The sequence below is a fragment of the Macadamia integrifolia genome, chromosome 7 (assembly GCF_013358625.1).
Source record: "Macadamia integrifolia cultivar HAES 741 chromosome 7, SCU_Mint_v3, whole genome shotgun sequence".
Taxonomy (NCBI): Eukaryota; Viridiplantae; Streptophyta; class Magnoliopsida; order Proteales; family Proteaceae; genus Macadamia; species Macadamia integrifolia.
The window spans coordinates 33,808,211-33,831,501 of record NC_056563.1 but is presented as its reverse complement, the minus strand read 5'-3'; the positions used below and the strand labels follow the sequence as shown (position 1 = coordinate 33,831,501).

At 35.5% G+C, this 23,291-nt stretch overlaps 1 protein-coding gene across 1 annotated transcript; it reads right to left on the bottom strand.

Annotated features, from left to right (window-relative positions):
- Positions 1-263: 263 nt before the first annotated feature.
- Positions 264-23,291, bottom strand: LOC122084944. The gene is made up of 15 exons (XM_042653357.1): positions 23,180-23,291; positions 22,968-23,072; positions 22,416-22,633; positions 21,759-22,306; positions 21,327-21,670; positions 20,639-21,181; positions 14,700-14,986; positions 14,244-14,648; positions 14,076-14,155; positions 5,052-5,112; positions 3,656-3,758; positions 2,551-2,768; positions 1,884-2,431; positions 991-1,331; positions 264-847 (listed from the first exon to the last, which is right to left on the bottom strand). Exons 1-15 carry the CDS (start codon positions 23,289-23,291, stop codon positions 264-266), a joined length of 4,497 nt encoding a protein of 1,498 aa, XP_042509291.1.

The following is a 23,291-nucleotide window of genomic DNA, read 5'->3' as shown; positions in this document are numbered from 1 at the left end:
AGTCCTTCGAAGATAAGCTAAGCACATCAATTTGCATTTATCAGTCAATAAACGCAAAATTTCATATAATCTGATGATTACTAGTTGTATTATACATACAAATTTGAAGGAACAACAACAAAAAGGAAGGTAAAAAGGATATTGAACCCTATGCACATAAGTTGAAATGAAAGCAAAAAGAGCAAGTGTTGGAAGTTGAGATGCATGTTCAGGTGAAGGTATGTGTAGAGGATCCTCCCTTAAAGACGTGCATTACTAAGATATCATTCTCTATCTTCCTCTGCAGAACCTGTAAGGGTTATTTCTTTCATTTGCATATCATGTTTCTCTTCCTCCTCAGCAGTTGCAACGATGCTCTCTATTTGTGTACCATCTTTCATTGTCCTCACATACCATGTGGCACAAAGAAGATAGAATATCAAGTTTGTGAAACTTAATATAGCTAGAAGAGCATAGTAATAGTATAATTTGCCGTAGTTTATGTTACTGGTTAGCCATCCTGTGCCAATTTGGTTTCCAGTCACACTGTTGATTATGGACACCAAGAAGGAGCTAACAAAAAACCCAAGTCCAATAGTTGAGAGGAAAAGCCCAGTACTCATCGACTTCATCCCTTTTGGAGATCTGGTTATGAAGAAGTCAAGTTGACCACTGTATGTGAATGCTTCTCCCATGCCAACAAGGAGGTACTGTGGGATCAATATGTAGAATTTCAAAGGCAAAATTGCAACATTGCCACCCACAACTTTAACCACGGCCACCCGTCTTGTATCCATGATTGAAGCAACTGTCATGGCTGCAATTGAAAAGACCATGCCAATGGCTATTCTTTGTAGGTTGGTGAAACCTAAAAATTAATTAAAAAAAGTGAAACAATGTTAGTTTTGGGTAAGATTTGAAATCTAATTTGAGAAATAATTTATTGACATAAATATTCTTCTTCTAATCTCCTATATGTATACTTTATGATTAATGATCTATCACACCTACCATGTGTCCCTTTCCACCTCTTCATTATAGGAATGATCACTCGGTCGTAAAAAGCAGAACCAATCAATATGCCCAAAATATAGAAAACACTAAAAGATCCTGCCGGGATTAGAAAGTTCCCTATTTTTCTGTCCATCGTTAAAGCTTGCTCCACGGAGAAGGTAAGCACCTGCGTGTGTATGCACCAGAAATAGATCGTGGAGGCCCATATTGGCATTAGTCTAACCATCATTTTCACCTCCTCTACCTTTGTGACTGAACATAGTTTCCAACGGTTTCGGATCACAGAACCATTAGTCTCATAGTCTTTTTCATCTATGATTGCAACCTTGTCCAACCACCTAAAAAACGAAAGAGAGAGAGAGAGAGGGAATATTACTTGAGTTTCTTGTTGTTATTAGAGATGAAGAATATAGTGTTGGTGTGCGGTATCTTGTATTTCGTTACAGTTTAACCTAGGGAGTACAGGTGCAGCGCCTCGACAAGCAGGACGGCGGTCCAGCTAGCCTGTTAGCAAGCCTTGGGGGTTGCAAGGGGGCAGGAGGCCCCCTTGCATATTAGGGGGTGTAGGGAGGCACAGCCCCCTACTCAAATTTTTTTATTTGAGGGCTATTGTGTATTTTCTGGATTAGGGTTTTTCGCTATATATATATATATATATTTGTAGCGAGAGTTTCTTTCTCTGTAATACAAGCAATACTAAGAAGTGTGAGGACGAGCGTTGTAACCCTATTCTCCACTGATAGTGAAGCAGGATCTCATCTCACTGGGGACGTAGGCAACCTTGCCGAACCTCGTAGAATCTATGTGCATTGTTTGTTCTGTTTTTCCATTATCTTCTGCATCGTTTTGGGGTTGCGTTTCTACAGATAGTTTAGATCCTTGTGTCTTACCGGAGTTGGTCTGTGTGTTGTATTCTTGGAGCAATGTCAGTAGAGTCAATATATAAGGTATCAACATTGGTAGGATACTTGAGTTTCCACTTCCTTAGAGCAGCCACCAGAACAGTGAGAACTTGAACAATGGGGCTTCCCACGCATTTCTTGTACCTGTATTTTCTAGTCCTGGAGAGATATATAATTGTTCCAAAGAAGAATGCGAAACAAGGAAGTGCGTATCCCCAGCTATAGCTGACATTGTCTTGTACATAGATTCCCACTGATGCACCAAGTAAAGTTCCAAGGCTGATAGCAAAATAAAATCTACTGAAAAAGTAATCCATCTTAGTTTTTTCCTTCTTATCCTTCTCGTCAAATTGATCAGTTCCAAATCCTGATACATTAGCTTTAACCCCTCCTTCTCCCAATGCAATCGCATACAAAGAAACAACCAAAACTCCTATTTGGAATCCATTGGCCTCTACACATGTACTACTATTAACCATGCAACTGGGTGGTCGTAGTGATGGCAATGCGGCTGAGATTGATAAACCAGCTGAACCCTACGACATCAACATCTTAAAATCAATTAGTTTGAAGTGGAGTGGTCTCTTGTGACCCTTATACGTAATAGTTGGGTTACTTGAGATATGTATATATGGAATATAATTTAAGTACTTACGAGTGCCATGATGAGTGCGGCAATAGCAGTTGTCCAATACCGGCCTAAGAAACTATCAGCCACAAAACCACCGAGCAAACACAAGACAAATGCCGAGCCACCAAAATTTGATACGATGGTGGCCGCAGTTGCACTAGGAAGATGCATCGTCCCAATCAAATAAGTCACAAGGTTGCCTGAAACTGCCATTGTTGTGAACCTCTCGCATGCCTCAACAACTACATAGGAAAATCAAACGAAATTATGGGCAGCCCCATTTCTAGACACCCATGTTAGGATACTTTCTTACATTCTCACTTATAAAAGGAAACTGCTATGTGATAAATCATATGGGCTCAAACCTTCAATCTTCTAGCAAAAAAAACATAGATGGAAAAACATCGCTTGAAAATTAAGGCCATGGAAGAGTGCATAGTAAGTTTTGGAATATTGCAGACATGCATGGAAATACATAGAATGCATACCAATACAAGTGAAGATATTTGACTGAAATATATTCCTAATTTTGAAATGTGACAAAGCTAGACCATTACCTCTCTATCCAACTCTTCGAATAGCAACACAGTCCACATGAGTGGGGGGATTAGCTGCTACCCCTGTTGGCAGCCAAAGAAAAAGAAAAATTCACTTCTCCCTAGGGTTCATAAATACCCTTTTAGGTTTTAGTATTTTCTAAAATGCCCTTTAAGATTCTAATTCTTTGGCTACCACAAGGTTGCAATCAAGTACTTTTACCCGTGAGTGGGCATGGAAGAAAAAAGAATCCTACAACAGGAGTGTAGGAACATTATTCCCGAAATTACGATTTCGAAACTTCTACAAATACAATATTCATAATTAGCTATGGATAGCACAAAAGAAGGAAAATATATTTTTTTGCTAAAGATCAGCAAAGGATATCATATATAAAAAATGGATGGTACGTACAGAGATAAAAAAATCTATTGAACTAAAAATCCACCTTCGGCATGGCCATCAATAGAATTTTAGTTCCACCTTCGGCATGGCCATCAGTAGATTTTTAACCCAATCAGAAAATTACAAAAACCGAAATCTGGGTCTTCTCTAAAAATCCCAGCTAACATCCGAAGGAAAATATATATACCTAGGATAGAAGCCGCAGAAAACCATCCTCCAGTTCTCGTCTTGTCAACTAGTTGTCCCTTGTAATCTATCGCATAAGTAATTTTTGGACTCATTTTCCTCTCCTGAGAAGCATATAACAATATTTTTTTAATTTGAAAACAATAAAGTAATTAAACCAAGAATGATTCAATTATTCAATAGGTCTCAAGCAAAGCATTTGACTATGAAGGGCAAGCCACCCACATTTCATTTGCTCCTAATGGTTGGACTATTGGGTGCAGGTTAGTGCAAACCATCATTTTTCCTTGTTTTAACTATCTACATTCATCAAATGAGCTAGGGAGTGATTTTCAACCATATTGGGAGTACGGATGGGCTTGGCATGCCATCGCCTAGATATAGAAAGGCATGGGAAGTAGATTTTCAATCAGATCAGGTGAAGTTAAAATTTTATAAATAAGGAGAACTCATATTTTTCTATGGGAAAGGGATAGGTATGCCATCGAAGTACAACAAGCTAGCAGATAACACCAATGGGGGGCACATGATGGGATATCATTGTGGAAGGATATGGGGATCATTCCAAAAAGGGGAAGAGAGAGATAAATATAATGGGTGCTAGCATATGGAATACCGATTGCATATCCAACCTTTTTTCCTTTTTCTATATAGAATAAGGTATTGAAAAAATAAACAAGGACTACCAACGAAGTGGCAGATGCAGAACTAAGTAGTTAGTGGGTGCGGATCCAATATTTTTGCGATAGTATGAAACTATAAATAGATATATAGTGAAAGCATGCATGTAACACTGTGAAGCTAAAATGCAGATATTTGTATAATTTGTACATGGCAATTAACACGAGGTTTCCTCCAGCCACCTCCATAAACCAAAGCCGGGAAATTAATCTTGACAGTATTCACTAAATTAGCTTCTTGTCTAAAATATTGTCCCATATTTAGTTGGGAGAGGACGGCTACTGGTTGCACGGCCTCTGCCTTAATGTAGCCTCAGTGAAAGGCATGCATGGGCATAAAGACATGATAACTTTTTTAGATTTCACAAGGGTGAAAGTGTAACATTTGGCACAGGGCCATGTGTTCAGGACTGTTCTTTAGCCTTAGTTGTAAATCTCTCTCTCTCTCTCTCTACAATTTTTGTTGGGGTTTCAAGAAGAACATAAAAACGATAATCCTACATCGCAAGTGGGTAACTCGATGTCGAGACTTATAATTCTTACTTAGACACCTTACCTTTAATAACTAATTTTTGAGAATGAGTTCTATTCAAATTCTTTACATTTTTGCCCTCCATTGGTGGATTTCCGATGCCACCATCTAACTAGAACCCTCTTAAGAGTGAATTTGACAACAAAATATTTGAATAAAAGGTCAACGTCATGTGCAGTAACTACCTTGAAATAGATCAAAAAGAAAAACAAGTGAGGATTTAATTCAGTTTGGCAATGGTGCCAGCTGCAACCATGAAAATAGAACCAATCTAAGAATAAACAAGGAAGAGAGAGAGAGACAGAGAGAGAGAGCTCTTTGTCTCACCTGATGAAGAACTTTCTGCTCTCCCTTGTACGAACAAAGAATATCTCAGCACATCACTTTTCTCTTTGCTGGCTTCCCATAGAACCTTAGCTACCCTATTTATACATCTCACAATGTCAATATAAAACACACCGCCTGGTGCAGCCTGGCACGCATATATGTGGCTAAACCAACAATTATCTTCAATAAAACCAAACAATAATAAGAATATTAAGACAAAGATCCCACGACCACGACGATGTAAGCACAAAATCGAAATTGCACGCCTTCACTATTAGTTTACTCATTTAATGTAACACCTAGGAAATGTCTTAAATATTCTCTTTATTCAGTTAGTTTTCCATAGTACTCCCTCTAACATAAGAAACTACACACAAACGTTGGAAGAAACTTACTCCCTGAAAATACAAGGATCGAGTTCTCTTTCACCCACGGTCAAGGGAGAGGCCTTCGGAAGGGTGCGAGAGGGGATTAGGGAACAGTAAAAGGTATTATTGACCCCAAATCACTCAGAATTAAATACAAAAATTGATGATTGTATGGTTCCTTTAGATGGCATGTTCCTTGACAATTAAACTTGACACTTGTCTAAGTCATATTATCAATGATAAGAGAAGATATATATTGCGTCATGTTTGCATTGACAACGGAATTTCTGTATGGAGAACATTCATCATTTTTTGCAGAAAAAAAAAAGACTAATTAGGCTCCCTGATGTCAAATCTCTTGTAGTATTAGAAAGTAGGACTTGGCACAAGGTTAAGGTTACTCCATTGTGACTTACTGGCCATGACTTCATATCAAGAAACATATTTGCATACATACCTACGCCTCCTTAGACTTTGTAGGGACTGAGCAATGGGAATGATTTTCATTGGTAAACAATTGAGCAATCCTTGTAAGGCAAGTCCCTGCCATCAACTCACCCTTTCAGATAGTATCGATGGATGTCAAATCCTCGAGCAAGCAAGAAGGATTAAAAAAAAGTTGCTAGTTTTTACTTTGTCGTATTATCCACTGCTTCAATCTAAGCATCATGCATTAGGTATACACCTTTTTTTAATATATATAATTATCGTGGAATCTAGATATTTTGTCAAGATAAATAGGATCCAGGTTCGATAAGAATCATTGTTGCATGCTTCATATTGATTGGAAGTCCACGAGGCTTATAAAATTGAATAAACAGATATATAAAAGATGGTTACACTTATTTGACCATTTTATTCTATATTAGATTGGCTCTATCGTGACTTTCTATATTTTAAATTCTTTCAATCTAGAGAATCCTTTCACTTTCAAATTTTAATATATTATTTATTCAAAAAAAAAGTGCCCAAAAAAAATATTGAGAAAATACAGCTGATGCTTTCGTTGCAAATTAGATGAGGATACTTACTTTAAATAAATAAAAAATAAATAAATCCTTTCATTCTTCCCCTAAGCTATGTAATTAGAATCTAAACAAAAATATATATAAAAATCCTCTTCCCCTAATTACTTGCAACTTAATACAATATTGAACTTTTTTGTATAATAAATCATATCAAATTTATTTCTAATTTATATATATATATATATATATATAAAAGATCTTACTTAACCGGGACCAAAGAAAAAAGTGACCCTAAACCATGAGGCAACACAATAGGACCACAGGACAGACTCCAATGATAGGCATTAGGACACTTAGATCACATAAAAATGTGCCGTTCATCCCGAATTTAATACTTGCAGGATAAAACAAGAGGGATAGAAGAAATAACCATGACATACATCCTATATTGGGGAGGGGAGGCGAGGGAAGGGGAGGGCGGTATGGGGATGGAATCTTCCATGCCAAGCCAATGATATCACGAGAGGGAGGGTGTCTCATAGTTCGTATATAAGGGACCCACATATCAAGGAGGAGAGTGTTAGTGGGCGCTTATATAATATGTTTATAATATATATATATAGTCACGTGGCCCTTGCACCAGTGCGGAGATCAATGGAGGGATGCACATGGGCATTGGTAAGGGCTAAGGGGTGGTTTTCTGAGTTTCACATGGTTAGGGTTATCATTTCACCGCCCTCTATGTCTAAGCGCAAGGGTTGCGTGACCAGTGAGTGTTCATTTTTCTATATATATATATAAAAGGGTCTTAGACGTGCGTGGATGTGTTTTTAATTATGATATTCATAGATTCCTCAAATATTTTAAAATTCTACTACTTTTGCTTGTAATTGAGGATACTAGCAAAGTTTTGTATCTGATCTCAAAATATAATAACAGTGTTTCAAGTAGATTTTTCCATCATGATTGCAAAAGTTATTGTTATTTGTTTAAGTAAGAGGTTTTCTAACAAGCTACGTAGAGGAGTGCCCCAGTGAAGTACGATAGAACAGTTTCATACATGCAAGGGCAATTACAAAGTCAATTCATATGAAGAGTAAGAGAAAATAGAAAAAGAGTGACCACATGTATAACCTCCCTTGATAGCCTTTTCCTAAGATTAGTATTCAGTTTAGATTTAGAAACATCTTCCAACAATTAATGTCAAACTCGAAACTAAATCTATGAGATTCATTGAAGTTTTTATAATTTAAATTCTTTCTTGTTTTTGGAATCCTATTTGTTGACAAAGTTTTGCTTCTTCTTCTTCTTCTTCCTTCTTTTTTTTTTTTTTTTTTTTTTTTTTTTTTTTTTTTTTTTTTTTTTTTTTTTTTTTTTTTTTTTTTTGTGTGTGAAAGTTTGGTATCTAATCCCAATTATAATAAACGTGTTTTTCAAAATAATTTTTTTGTATTTTTAAAAAAATTATGATGATGCAATGATTGATATAAGTGTATTCATAACTTTTTTTTTTCTTTGATAACCAAATCCTAAAGTTGTGTTTGGTAGCCGAGAGAAGAAAATAAAATTATACTTTTTCCTTCATTTAAGAATTTCTTTTTGTGCTTTGCATGTCTTGATTCAAGAGAATATTTAATTTTTGAATTTTAATATTTCCTTTGGGAATTGTGAAGTTTTCTTTTACTCCCAAAAGAAAATACTTGCCAAAAACACAAGAAAATATAAAAGCTTTTATTTTCTGTTCTTTTCTTTTCCTCTCTTCTAACAGTAACAAACACACATTTTTTTTTTCTCACCATTTCATTTATTTTCTTCTTTTTTCTTTTCCTTTCTTTTCTAGATTCTTTTTTCTCTTGATTACCAAACAAAGCCTAAGTAATGCTTGTAATTCAAAATTATAATAATATAATTCATCCAAAGGGTTTGTTGTAGTAGAGAGAGAGAGAGAGAGAATCCAATCTTATAAGCGATAAGAGGGCAGAAGTTTCTACCCAAAAAAAAAAAGAGAGAGGGCAGAAGCTCCCTTGACTTCCGGTGAGTTCTACGGTCATGGATGCTATCATAGGATCAGCTGCCTTAGCGCGGAAAGAGATGGGCCGTTGGGGTGGAGAGCGGTTCAGGTTCATGTACCAGAATGGTTCGAATCCGTGGATATAGAATCAATTTTCTCTCTCTTCATTTAATAGATTCCATATCCATGGATCAGGAGTATACGAGAACATTCTCATACATGAACCTGATCCGTTCACGTTGGGGTGACCATTTGTATTACCCATTATGGAAATTTAAAAAAAAAAAAGAATAGTGTCATCACTTGCGTGTACAGTATTTTTAGGTGTTAATTAAGGCACCGTTTGAGAACATTTCTACTGTTTCTGTGTCTAGAAACAGTAGAAACGGCTTTTCACGTTTCTTGAAACAAAAACGGATTATTTGATAAACCAGTCTCTCGAAACATTTTTTGCAGACATAATGCCACAAAAATACCCGATAGTATCATCAGATACCCAAAAAGAAGAGAGGGTTCGGTTGTCTCTTTTTAGGTTTAAATAGTTGAGAGATTTATCGGGCACAAAAGCCCTTTTTTTTTCCTCTCAAATTAGTTTCTAGAAACGACGAAACAAATCGGACTTGTTTCATCAAAGTCATTTTCTAGAATTGTAAATAGGCATAAATTTTGATTTATGTTTTTAGAAACGGGTGAAACGGAACAACTTTATCAAACGCTTTTTAAGTTGTTTCTCTGTTTCTGGGAACAAAAAAACACAAAAACGGTAGAAATTAAAAGTTGTCAAACGGTGCCTAAATGTGTTGGTTTGGAAATAATTTTAACAGTTGCTCTCTCTCTCTCTCTCTCTCTCTCTCTCTCTCTCTCTCTCTCTGAGAATTCAAGACCTCTTGGTGAATATGGGCTTAAAGCACCATTGTTCAGGTGTCTTTTTTTACAGGAGGGTTTTTTTTTTTTTTTTTAATGATGAGAATTCAAGAACTCTTGGTGAATATGGGCTTAAGGCACCAGTGTTCAGGTGTCATTTTTTATTCTTTTGCCTCATTTCTTAGGTTCACTATCAAGGTTCTAAAACTTGGGAACGATCATGGGAGCGGTCAAAGTCAATACCATTTCAATACTGATTTGGATCGACTTGAAATGGATCGTATTGGACAAGTCTATCCCATTTTTTTTTAGATCAATTTTTATTATGATTTTACCCTTAGACCATGCATGTGTATTGGGATAGGAAAGGTCAAGATCGGAGATTAGTCAAAGCCTATAAGAGAAATGCATGTTGAAGACCAAGGAGCTTTGGCTATGCTTGGTTCGTAAGAAAATAAAAGAAGAGAGAGAAGTCACTGAAGGCATACGGGTTGCAATTTTTTCTTTTTCCTTTTTCCTTTTTTGGTACAAGAGCCCCCAACCCCCTTCCCCACGGAGAGGGAATGAGGGAATTTATTGTAGCCACATCGGACAGGAATTGATGTACGATATGGAGGAGAGCTTTCTGAAAAGAAGACTCCCAAAAACCCTTCCGAAGTAGTTAATAGCTCATTAAGAAATAGAATGAGTTGCTACATTGACTGATCTATTAACATATGAGAGAGAGAGAGAGAGAGAGAGAGAGAGAGAGAGAGAGAGAGAGAGAGAGAGAGAGAGAGAGAGATAATCAACATTGAGTATAAAACAGAAACACAAATAAATAAAAAAATGATAGATCTTTTATTTTATGGGATAATTTTTTAGGTCAGATAAGAACAAAAGATTACAAAACAAGTAACTTCATAAGACAAAGTAATAAGTGATAAACTGATAGTTGTAAATCGTTTTAAAACCGGTTAAAATCAAATAAATTGAATAGCCAAACCGTTAAATTGATTTTATTTTTTTGGTAAATTGAATAAAATTGATTAATAACTAAATAACCCAGGCCAATTAATCGATTACGAGCCATTTAACCAAAAAGAAACCTAATAACAAATTGAAATCAAGCTGGTAATAAAAAATATAACTAGAAGTGATCAACCAAAAATTAATTACAAATATGTTTTGATTTGAAAACTTAAAATCGATTAATAATCAAATCAAATCAAATTATTTTAAACCAAAACCAACTCGATTAACACGGTTGGACAAAAGTGGAGTCAAATGTCCCAAAAAGCCTCTGAGTCAAATAGAATGGCCATGGGATTATGGGATATTTCTTTCAATTTCTTCATGATATGCAATGGCTAATTAATCACATTGGAGTGAATTGATCGCCCTGGCCCAATGATTGATGTTTTGGCTTTTTCTTTCATTGGCTTGCATGCTGATGCAGAACATACGTAACCAGGCAACAATCTCTTTCCCACAATTTATATAGACTTTGAGTAAGAAATTTTTTGGCATGTGATAGATTGCCGATACATGTAAGTCACATGAAAATTATATTTGTTTCGGACTTACCTCTATAGCAACTTGTACAATATTAGAGAGCTACCACATAGTAGATATAAGTGAAACATTTTGCTTGGCCTCACAAATTAGCACGCATTGTTACCCTTGTAAATCACTGATCATTTAAAAAGGGAATTGTCTAAATTATTTCTCTATAGGTGTATTTAAAATTTTATACATTCTTTTCATTGCCTCTTATGAAAAAACATTTTGAAAATGATTTATCATTATCTTATTATCAAAAGATATCACTGGCATAACACATTTTTTGAGTATAAAAGAAATGACGATATTTGCCCTCATTGAAAATAAAATGTTATAAAAAGAGATTAAAGAAATAATTTACAAATTCTTTGATACATTAAAGAATCTTAATAAGAAAACCCTTAAAAAAAAACTTTGCAAAAATGATGCATCACAAGTCCCAAAACATATAACCCACAAATGAAGATGTTTGATCCCAAGACTATTAGTAGATATTTTATTAATTATTTTGAGAGGTCAACGTCATATGCAGTGATTACCTTGAATAGAAAACAGAAGAGGGGAAAAAAAAAAAAATTAAAACCAAAAGAAAATTGACAAAGATTTAATTCCGTTAATTTGGCATTGTCACACTACCACAGAAAGAAAGAAAATAGATCATCACCTGGTTCTTTGTATCAGATACTCTCACATAACAATTGAAACACAGTCTTCCTACGCGGAATCTTTCTGCTCTCTCTTGTACCAGCAAAGAATCTCTCACATGAAATCAATTCTCTCTTTGCTGGCCGCCCATAGAACTTAGTTGTTGTAATTATATCTCTCTCACAATTCTCTAGAACAGCAGGCCTGGTACGCACATATGTGCCAAAGCCAACAATTATCTACAGCGAAAAACTATAACAAAAATAAAATAAAAATAAAAATAAAAAATGGGGATCTTGGGATAGTTTGACCTGTGAGTCATGTTACATGTTTCATATTTGATTAGAAGTAGTTCACGTATGGAACTTGATTCTTTCCAGTTATCTTCACATATAATATCTTGATTCCCTTGATTTTCTAGCACTAAATTGTGGGGCTGGGGGGCCGGGGGGCTGGGGGGCCGGGGGGCCGGGGGGAAGGTGGGGTGGGGGAATATATGTTCTGGGCAAATGTGATATGAGATGATGATCAGTCGTAAGTTCAAATTCGGAAACAATTTTTTTATGAAACAGGGGTAAAGATTCCTACAAATATCTATCCCTCCAATCACAAACCTTGCAATGACAGGAGCCTCGTGTATTAAGTATATCCTTTTTTTCTTTTTTTCTTACATAGATATAATTATTGTAGAATCTAGATATTAGCTCAAGATAAATAGAATCTAAGAGTGTGGAATGATGATAAGAATCATTGTTGCATGCTTCATAATTATTGCAAGTCCACTTGGCTTATAAAAATGAATAAAAAAAAACTAGAAAAGAAAAAAAGTGGATCTGTCTGATAAAATCCGATATGGATTGGTATCGACCTTGACTAATCACATGACTATTCCTGAGTTTTAGAACCTTGATCGCAAGGCCTTTGTTGAACATAATAATGCCACCTCAAACGAATTTCTTAGAGAGTTTATCGTGTATCAGGACAACTCCCAACTTAGCTCTACTATGATCATTTCTTACTTTATCATTTCTAGTTGTGTTGCATCCTTATATTTTCCACACTTTATTTTGGTTTTCTAAATTTTAAATTGTCAAATTGTTTCAACCTAGATAATATTCATTGATTTTTGCATAGTCCGTGATAAATAAATAAAGGAATGGATTTTTTTTTTTTATTTGGATCATATAAATCTTAAAATAATTATTTCTTTTACTAATAAATGACTATCTAAAAGAATATTGAGTTCATTTTTTATTTTACCCCACAACATTGAGGAAACACATATGAAGCTTCTGATACAATTAGACATAGTAAGGTATAAAAAACCAACATAGATCAGGTTCTAGTATAAGAATCATTTTCGTACGATCCTGATCCAGATAAATCAAATCGAATTTTGTTTTAGCTTCCATTCGTTTGGGTCAGGATGGTACGAGAATCTGATCCGCACCATAAAAAGTCTCAGAAAAATTAGGATTGAACTATTCCGTTAGTAAATGAGATGGTTATAAAAACCTTAAGCCTAATAAGACCCAATTGAAACTAAAACCCTGAAATGCATTTATGATGCATATTTAATCCTAGATAATAACCATTATAACTTATTATTTCTTATATTCATTGGAACCATAATATTGAAACTAAAGACGTGCTCCGATGATGATGCCAAATACCTCCGAACTATGGGATGTTGAGCGCCTTGTACAAATTTCATGGAAACAAGGAATCCTCAAGAGTTGTCTTAAGATTAACAAGTATGCTTGTAGTTAAGGGTATCAATGGGCCAGGTTGAGCTGGGTCTTTTAATCCTTAACCCAACCCTAAGGTCTCTTAACTCAACTCTAGCCTAGCCTAGCTTTAGGTCGGGTTGAGATATCTCAGCCCAAGCCCAACACTAACCCTGTCGGGCTTAATCCAACCGAACCCAGACCTAATGGACCCTGATTGGGTCAGGCTTAGCTTAACCAAACCAGTCCAGCCCAGCCTAGTACTATTGGTTTTATATATATATATATATATATATATATTGTGTGAGTACCATTGGTTATACTTGGTAGCTTGATTTTGATACATTGCAAAGGCCAAAGACTAATATTATGTAGATTGTGGAAAACGAAAATTTTTTTGTAAACCTTTTTTATAATTATTAACATACTTATATTATTATGTACTTAATTTATAAGGTTAGGTTGGGTTGGGTCGGGTCGGGTCGGGTCGGGTCGGGTCGGGTCAGATTGATAATTGTAATTCAAATTTGCAATGATATAATTCATCCAGAGAGAGAGAGAGAGAGAGAGAGAGAGAGAGAGCTTCTAATCCAATCTTGTAATGCAATGAGGGCCATGAGGCTCCATTGCATGGTTTAAGATATTGAAATCAGTCTTAAGATCAAACAGGATCTCTGATCTTAATCTGGACTGGATAGAAATACCTTCAATTATTATTAAAAAAAAATTCAAAATATATATTTTTTAATCTCATTACTTCTGGTAATCCTTCAAACGGAAGCTAATTATAAGCACATCAATTTGCTTATCTTTAATAATAACTCCAAAATTTGTAATCTATACAACGACAACAAAAATGGAAAATAAAAGGGGAAGGGAAAAAAAGAAAACAAGCTTCAGCTACGTATCATTTAAGGTTTTCAACTGTAGAAGTTGTGAAAGTGCCTTCCATCTCTGCAGCATGGTTCTCTTCCTCTTCAGTACTTGTAACGATGCTCTCTATTTGTGCAGCGTTTTTCATTGTCTTCACATACCAGAAGGCACAAAGAAGATAGAATATCAAGTTTATGAAGCTTAACACGGCCAGAAGAGCATAGAAATAGTATAATTTCCCAAAGTTTAAGTTAGTGGTTAGCCATCCAGTGCCATTCTGGATTCCAGTCACCTTATTGACTATGGTCACTATGAAGGTGCCGACAAAAAAACCAATTCCCACAGTCGAGAGGAAAAGCCCAGTGCTCATCGACTTAATCCCTTTTGGAGCTCTAGTTATGAAGAAGTCAAGTTGACCACTGTACGTGAATGATTCTCCCACGCCAACTAGAAAGAACTGCATGCGGGATCATTATGTAGAATTGTATAGGCAAAATTGTGACACTACCACCCACAGCTCTAGCCACGGACAACCGTTGTCTCCAAGATGGAAGCAACTGTCATGGCCGAAATTGAGAAGCAAATGCCAATGGTTATTCTTTGCAATTGTCCAATACCGGCCTAAAAAACTATCAGCCACGAAACCTCCGAGCAAAGCGAACATAAATCCGGCACCACCGAAGTTTGATACGATGTTGGCCACAGTTGCACTAGGAAGATGCAACGTTGGAACAGCATAAGTCATCATGTTGGCTGAGATTTCCATTGTTGTGAACCTCTCGCATGCCCCAAGAACTACACAATTGCGTACTTTTGGTCATTATAAAAAAAACACTTACAAGCTTGTAAATTAAAAAGAGAATAAATATGTATATATAAATACCAAGGACAGAAGCGGCAGACAATCATCCTTCAGTTCTTGTCTTGTCAACTGATTGTCCCTTATAGTCTATTGCGTAAGTGATTTTTGGACTCATTTTCGTCTCCTGATCAGAAGCATATAATAATATTTTTAATTAAAAAACATAAAGTAAGTAAACTTGGAATGATTCACTGATTCAAGCTTCCTCCATAACCATTAGAAGGCAAAAAAAAAAAGCAAAGATTTACTTCAGTTTGAATGCAAACCATGAAAATAACTATTGTCTTTACTACAACTGAAAGAAGGAGAAGCAGGAGAGAGAGATAATCAGGTCACTCTTTGTCTCACCTAGAGAAAAATACACACGATCTTCCTAGGCCGTACGAGCAAAGAATCACTCACGACAAACTTCTCTCTTTGCTGGGTCTCCCATAGAACCTTAGCTATTGTATTTATATCACAAAAACAAAAATAAAAAATATAACAGGGAATCTTGGGATGGTTGATCTGTGAATTATGTTGCATGTTTCATATTTGATTAGAAGTTTAAGTATGAGACTTGATTCTTTGCAGTTATAACGATATAATTAATATCTAGATTCTAAAAAAAATTGAAAGGGTGCAAGACTCACACTGGGACAGATAGGGACCCACGAAGGAGCATAAGGGGTCCCTGGGAGACACTTAAAACTACTATATGAAAATGGGCTGGGGTGGGGTGGGGTGGGGTGGGGTGGGGTTCATATGTGTACCGTGCAAATGTTGTTATGACTGTGGCCTGGATGGGAACCACCATTGCCATCTGGGTTGGTTCTGAGTTCAAAATATATTTGCCTAGTAAGGCAGAGACTAGATAGTCATTGTAACCTTCGTACTGAACGAATCAAAGTTGTCTAGTGTCTGAGTCAAATTATCAATCACAAATGTAGGATTTTTTTTTATTTTTTTTTTATTTTTAGAGATAAGATATTTAATGTGTCCTACTGTCATTGACAAGGGAAATTCTATTTGAAAAGAAAACTCTAAATTTTTCGTTGGAAAAAAAAAAGAAGATTAATTAGGTTTCATGATGTTAAGGCTTTTGGCAGGCCTTGAAGTAGACGAGCAACATTAAGTCTGCACCATTGTGATTGGTGGTCATGGATTCGAATCAAGAAACAACCTCTTTGAGAAAAAAAAGGATAAAACTACATATACAAATATTTATCCCTCCCTAGACCTTGTAGTGGCGGTAGCCTCCTACACTAGGTATGCCCCATTTTTTTTTAATATAAATTGTGGAATCTAGATATTATATCAAGATAAATAGAATCTAATAGTGTGGAAAGACGAATAAGAATCCTTATTGTGTGCTTCATATTTATTGGAAATTATGGCTTATTAAAATACATAAACAGATATAGAAAAGCAGGCTACGCATATTTGAGCACTCTTTTTTCGTCTTCTTTTTCATGCGAGTGTCTGAATGACACCTCTGTCGGTGTATTCAGAACTTGACATCTTCTTTTAATTTTCCCTTGTCTTATTCCCAAATATAGTTTAAGACGGAGGTATAAAAAGGATTTTCAAAAATAAGTGGAAAGTGATATATCATTATATCATTATCAAAAGGTGTCATTGTCAGGCAAATATATATGTGAAATGGATCGACTATTATCCTCAATAAAAAAAAAAATTTGCTTCAAAAGAGTACAAACATTTTGCTTTATGTTATATTTGCTCTATTATAAGTGTCTAAATTTTAAATTATCAAATTCTTTCAACCTTGATTTTTTTGCTAAGAATCAGCAAATGTATTGTATTAATAAAGAATCTGAACTATAAGAGAAATTACAAATGAAAACCATTGAGTTACTCTTCCACCTTCAGCATTGCCATCAGCAGAAGAGAAACCCAATCAAAGCAAAGGGAATTTTTTTTTTTTTTTTTTACAATCTAAAACTGGGTCTCAGGTGAGCATCCCAGACTACATCTGTCAAAATAAAATTAGAAGTGTCATCCCAGATAGTTGTTTGTCTTGAAGTAGCAGCATGTTTCGCAAGCTTATTAGCCACACTATTACCCTCTCGGAAAACATGAGTAATTGACCATGTAGTATTTTGAAGGTACCTTTTGTAATTTCTCCATTTCTGCTGAAAAAACCAAGGAATTTTTTTATTTTTAATGCAAGACACTACTGATTCTGAATCTCCGTCAATCCATAGGCGGTTGGCATTCATATCCCTCGCTTGATGAATACCAGCAAAAAAGGCTGCAAACTCTGCATAGTAGTTTGTCATAATCCCTTCATAAATCACGAAGCTTCTTTTTGGAGTTCCAGTGCAATCATGAATAATTCTTTCAACCTTGAGAATTTTCTCTAATTTTTGTAAATGTGTGACAAAATAATTAATCGAAGCTTTCCTAGATTTTTTTTTTTTAATCTTATAAATCTTAAAATAATTTCCTTTCTACTAATAACTCATTACCAAATACTAGTTATCCAAAGCATAAAATCCCATATTTTACCTAATCTTTTCTATTCCCAAATTTTACACAAGGGGGATAGAAGAAATAATCATGACATACATTCTATATTGGCGAGGGAATCTACACATAGCTAGTGTGGGATCGAATCTCTCCTGCCAAACCAATGAAATCGTGAGAGAAGATGTCACATAGTTCGTATACAAGGGACTCACATAACAGGTAGGAGAATGCATGTAGTGGCACATGCTGTCGGGACCCATTATACCTTTTATATATTTATATAAGAGATCTTAGTAATGTGAGGATGCGTTTTTTTTATTATAAGATTCATAGAAGACTCTGAAGTTCAAATTCTTACTTGCTTTTGAGATTTTTAACAAATTAAGTTTTTCATCTAATTCTAAAATATAATAAGTATGTTTTAAGGAAAGTACGCATTTTTTTATTACAACAGTTTTTTTTTTTTTTTTTTTTTTTTTTTTTAAATGAGAGAACTCTTTGAGCAAGCGATATAGAGCAGCACACCAACGGGATGAGATGAAACAATTTCATATATACATCGGAGTGCAGCAAAGTCATTTCATTTAAAGAAGAAAAAGAAATTAATAGAGAACAGGAGGGGGCTTAGAGCCTAGCATTACCTTCCCTGGTGGCTCAGCATTCCTGTGATGTGCAGATTTCTTCCCATGCTAGAAACCTTCTACCTTCAAATTTTATGTTGATATAATTCATTCAAACGGATCGTTGTAGCTATGGAATTCTAATTAGGGGAATTTACTAGCACTCCCCTACACTTATCCCATATTTACTGAAACTCCCTTATTTTACTAGACGTTTTTGAAGACATTGGGGAAGGGCTGAATCGTTTAGGAGAAGAATGGGATTTCATTAAGGGTCTCTTGGGCATTTCACAATTAGGGAGTATTTTGGTTATTATGAAAAAATATCAGCTGACTTAACAGCGATTGGGGTCGTTACAATATTTTTCTTGTAGGAGAGGTGAGTGATATTTTTGGAAAGGTTTGGGGTCAAGTTGATATTTCGTCATAGTTCAGGGGAGAGGAGTGACTCAAATTAAAATGACAATTTTACCCCACTAACCCAATTTGGTAGAGTGGAGTGTAGTGTAGGATTTGATTCGGACTCCCTGGTTTTCTATGATTTTTGTATGGAGGTCCAAAAATGTGGAGTTTCATTCTTCTAAGTTATTGAAACCTAGATTTTTTTTCTACCAAAAAAAAAAAAAAAAAACAGGTTTGGACTAAAATTAGGATGACTAACAAGGTTTAATATGGACTACCTGCTCCTATGATTACTTGGTCGTATATATGCGGATTTAACAGTTGTCTTTTTTGCTTTTATATATACTCCTCTTCACCTTTGTAATGGTAGGGACAGATGTTAGATCCTCACATCGAGCAATGGATCCAAACTTGAAATTTGATTTTTCAGAAAGCTTGGATTACTCTTCTTTTCTAGGGGTTTGAAAAATTGGGCTAATCACGGGAAGATAACAATGTAAAGACCATTTCTCTGAGGCATGGGAGGAGGTGGAAGAGAGGCTGAGATTTTATTCCTTTGATCAAGAAAACAAACAAAGGATATACATCCCCATGGATGATGTGAAATTAGAGGTGAGAGGAAACGGACTTGAAACTTCCCATATAAATGATCTCCCAAGGGCTAGCCCTAGTATCATATCTCGCTTATCTTTTTCACCCTTCTGAGAATCTACGTTCGATGCTACGCCATTGGCAATCGCAGAGAGATGCGTAGTGAGGGTTTTTTAAGGCGATCACTTTCTGCTACTAAATGAGATGATTCATTTTAAAGAGATTGATGTGGTCTGAAGGGGAATTCATCCATTGTTCACGAACTCCTTCCCTTGATTTGAGCTGTTCGATAGCCTCTTCACTGGTATCTTTCTACCATCCCCCAATTTCCCCTATATTTCATTAACAAGTATCATTAGAATATGCTCATATATATTCTCTCTCAAATCAACTTAGAGCTCCATCAAAGCAATGAGTTGGCACAAAAATCCACCCCATGACATGTTTGGATGGAGCATAGTTCTAAGTATTAGTATCGAATCGGCCATATTTGTTGTATTATAGTGATATCTGATTGATTCAGATCTAGATCATTTATGAGTATCGGTTTAAAGGTAAAAGCTTAACAAAATCTAAAATAAAATATGGGCAAAGTGATCTATCTATCCACACCAATTCAATCCAGATTGAAATAAAATATGGGCAAAAGTGATCTATCTATCCACACCAGTTCAATCCAGATTGACATCAAGGTAGATACCAATACCGATAACTAATTAATCATTGGGATGGAAATAAATTTTTATGAACAAATAGCTCATCAGCAAAGATTTAGTTCTTGAGTATCAAATCAGTGTTGATACACTACCGATCTATCCTATTTTCATTAAAAAAATTAAAAAATAAAAAGTCCTTTTATGAATTTACCAATGTTCTTATGTCAATACTTGATCCAAATCAACTAAGTATCAGTACTGATATCACCAATATGATACAACGGATCGAATAAACCAAATCCATGAGAAGACTACGAGAGAATGTTTGCCAATTAATGCCATATGGTAATGGAGATAGCTTGAGGCAAAGACGTCAATCTTGACTATAACATTTAACCCGCATAGTAAAGGTCCCAAAAGATTCAAAAAATTTCTTGGACAAGGATTAATGGCAGCCAAGTCGATCGAGTTTGGATTTAATGGAAGAGTACTTAGGACTGGGGCCAATAAATGGCCATGAGTCACATGTTAAAAGGATTGGAACCTATATATACATGGCCCCAAATTAGAGATATACTCAAATATATATATATATATATATATATGATTAAATGATTTTAACCATCTCATTAATTCTGGTAGTCCTTCAAACATAAGCTAATTATAAACACATCAGTTTGCTTCTCTTTATTAATAATTCCAAAATTTCATACAATCTGATGAAGTATTACACATATCAATTTAAAGAACAACAACAAAAATGGAAAATATAAAGGGGAGGGGGTAAATAGACATGCTTTAGTTACGTATCATTTAAGATTTTCAACGGTAGAAGTTGAAAAAATGCCTTCCATCTTTGTAGCATGTTTCTCTTCCTCTTCAGTACTTATAGTGATGCTCTCTATTTGTGCAGCATTTTTCAATGTCTTCACATACCACAAGGCACAAAGAAGATAGAATATCAAGTTTATGAAGCTTAACACCGCCAGAAGAGCATAGAAATAGTATAATTTCCCAAAGTTTAAGTTAGTGGTTAGCCATCCAGTGCCATTCTGGGTTCCAGTCACATTGTTGACTATGGTCACTATGAAGGTGCTGACAAAAAACCCAAGTCCCACAGTCGAGAGGAAAAGCCCAGTGCTCATTGACTTCATCCCTTTTGGAGCTCTAGCTATGAAGAAGTCAAGCTGACCACTGTACGTGAATGCTTCTCCCACGCCGACTAGAACGAACTGTGGGATCAATATGTAGAATTGCACAGGCAAAGTTATGACATTAGGACCCACAAGTCTAGCCACGGACAACCGTTTTGTCTCCATGATGGAAGCAACTGTCATGGCCGAAATTGAGAAGCAAATGCCAATGGCTATTCTTTGCAAGTTGGTGAAACCTAAAGATTAAAAGGCATTAAACGATATTAATTTTGGGTCGAAATTTAAAAATGATTAAGATTTAAAATTTATTTAATTGACATAATATGATCATCCTATAGTTAATCTCCTATGTATACATTATGATCTATCACATACACCTACCATGTTTCCCTTTCCACCTCTTCATCAAGGGAATGATCAATCGGTCGTAGAAAGCAGCACCAAATAATATACCCAAAATATAGAAGGTATTGAAAGAGCCTGCGGGGATTAGGAAGTTGTTCCCGATTGTTCTCTCCATTGTTGAAGCTTGCTCCACAGAAAAGGTAAGCACCTGCGAATGTATGCACCAGAAAAAGATTGTAGAGGCCCAAATCGGCAGTAATCTAACCACCATTTTCACCTCTTCTACCTTTGTGACTGAACATAGTTTCCAACGGTTTCCAATCACAGAACCATTACTTTCGTAGTCGTTTTCATCTATGATTGCAGCCTTATCCATCCAACTGCAATAAAAAGATAAAAATAGAATGGTTTAAGTACTGATTTGTAGGTCTTTGAGTACTCTCTATTATATATATACTAAGTACTTACAGAAGTTGGTCTGTGTGATGGATTCTTGGAGCAGTATTGGTTGAGTCATTATATAAGGCATTCACATCAGTAGGACATTTGAGTTTCCTCTTCCGTATAGCAGCCACCAAAACATTGAGAACTTGAACAATGGGGCTTCCCACGCAATTCCTGTACCTATATTTTCTAGTCCGGATGATATATATAAGTGCTCCAAAAAAGAATGCGAAACAGCAAAGGCCATATCCCCAGCTTCGACTGACATTATCTTGCACATAGATTGCCACTGTGACACTAAGTAAAGACCCAAGGCTGATCACAAAATAAAATCTACTAAAAAAGTAATCCATCTTTGTTTTTTCCTTCTTATCCTTATCGTCAAACTGATCAGTTCCAAATCCTGATACATTAGCTTTAAGTCCTCCTTGTCCCAATGCGATCACATATAAAGCAGCAACCAGAACTCCAACTTGGAAGCCATTGGCTGGTATGCAGCTACTACTGTTCAAGGGGCAAGGGGGTGGGCGTAGTGCTGGCAATGCACATGATATTGATAAAAGAGCAGAACCCTGCAACATCAATCATAGATGGTCCATAACCACATCGATCAGTAAGCTTAAGTAATATTTAAAGATCCATGCATGACTCACTATCTTCTCTGCAATTTCAAGTACTTACAAGTGATATGATGAGTATGGAAATAGCAATTGTCCAATAACGGCCTAAGAAAGTATCAGACACAAAACCCCCGAGCAAAGCGAACATAAATCCCGCGCCGCCGAAGTTTGATACAATGTTGGCCGCAGTTGCACTAGGAAGATGCAACGTTGGAACCGCGTAAGTCACCATATTGGCTGAGATTCCCATTGTAGTGAACCTCTCGCATGCCTCAAGAACTACATGTTTTAGAAGTTTTGGTCATTAGTAAAACAAATTACAACTTTTGCATTTTCTTGTGAATTTATTTGGTTTAAATATATTCTTAAATTCGATATGATTAATCTAGATCATGAGTTCTCTATCCAACCATTTAAATAGTAACACAATCCGCATGGTTTGGCATGTAAGAAAAATGATTCTACAAGGGCCATGTGGGAACATTTTTTTCCTAAGTTATATGTTTTCGCAATTTTCATACGAAAGAAAAAAAAAAAAAAATGGGTTTTCGTAGCACCTGCAAATAAAAAAATTCAAAATTAACTATGTATCACACACAAAAAGGGAATATACCAAGGATAGAAGCCGCAGACAACCATCCTCCAGTCCTTGTCTTGTCCGCTGGTTGTCCCTTGTAGTCTATCGCGTAAGTAACTTTTTGACTCATTTTTTTCTTTCCTGAAAATCATATAAAAACATTTTTAATTAGAAAACTGATAATCATAATCATAATAATAAAATAATGATGTCAATTTTAATTTATTTTTAAATGTACTCTTTTATACCCTTGACTTGAAATTGTACAATTAAAAGAAAGTATCTAATTCTAAAAACATCTATAAAGAAAAGTGAAAACATGCATCTAACATCAAGAAACTTCACTGCAGATATTTGCAT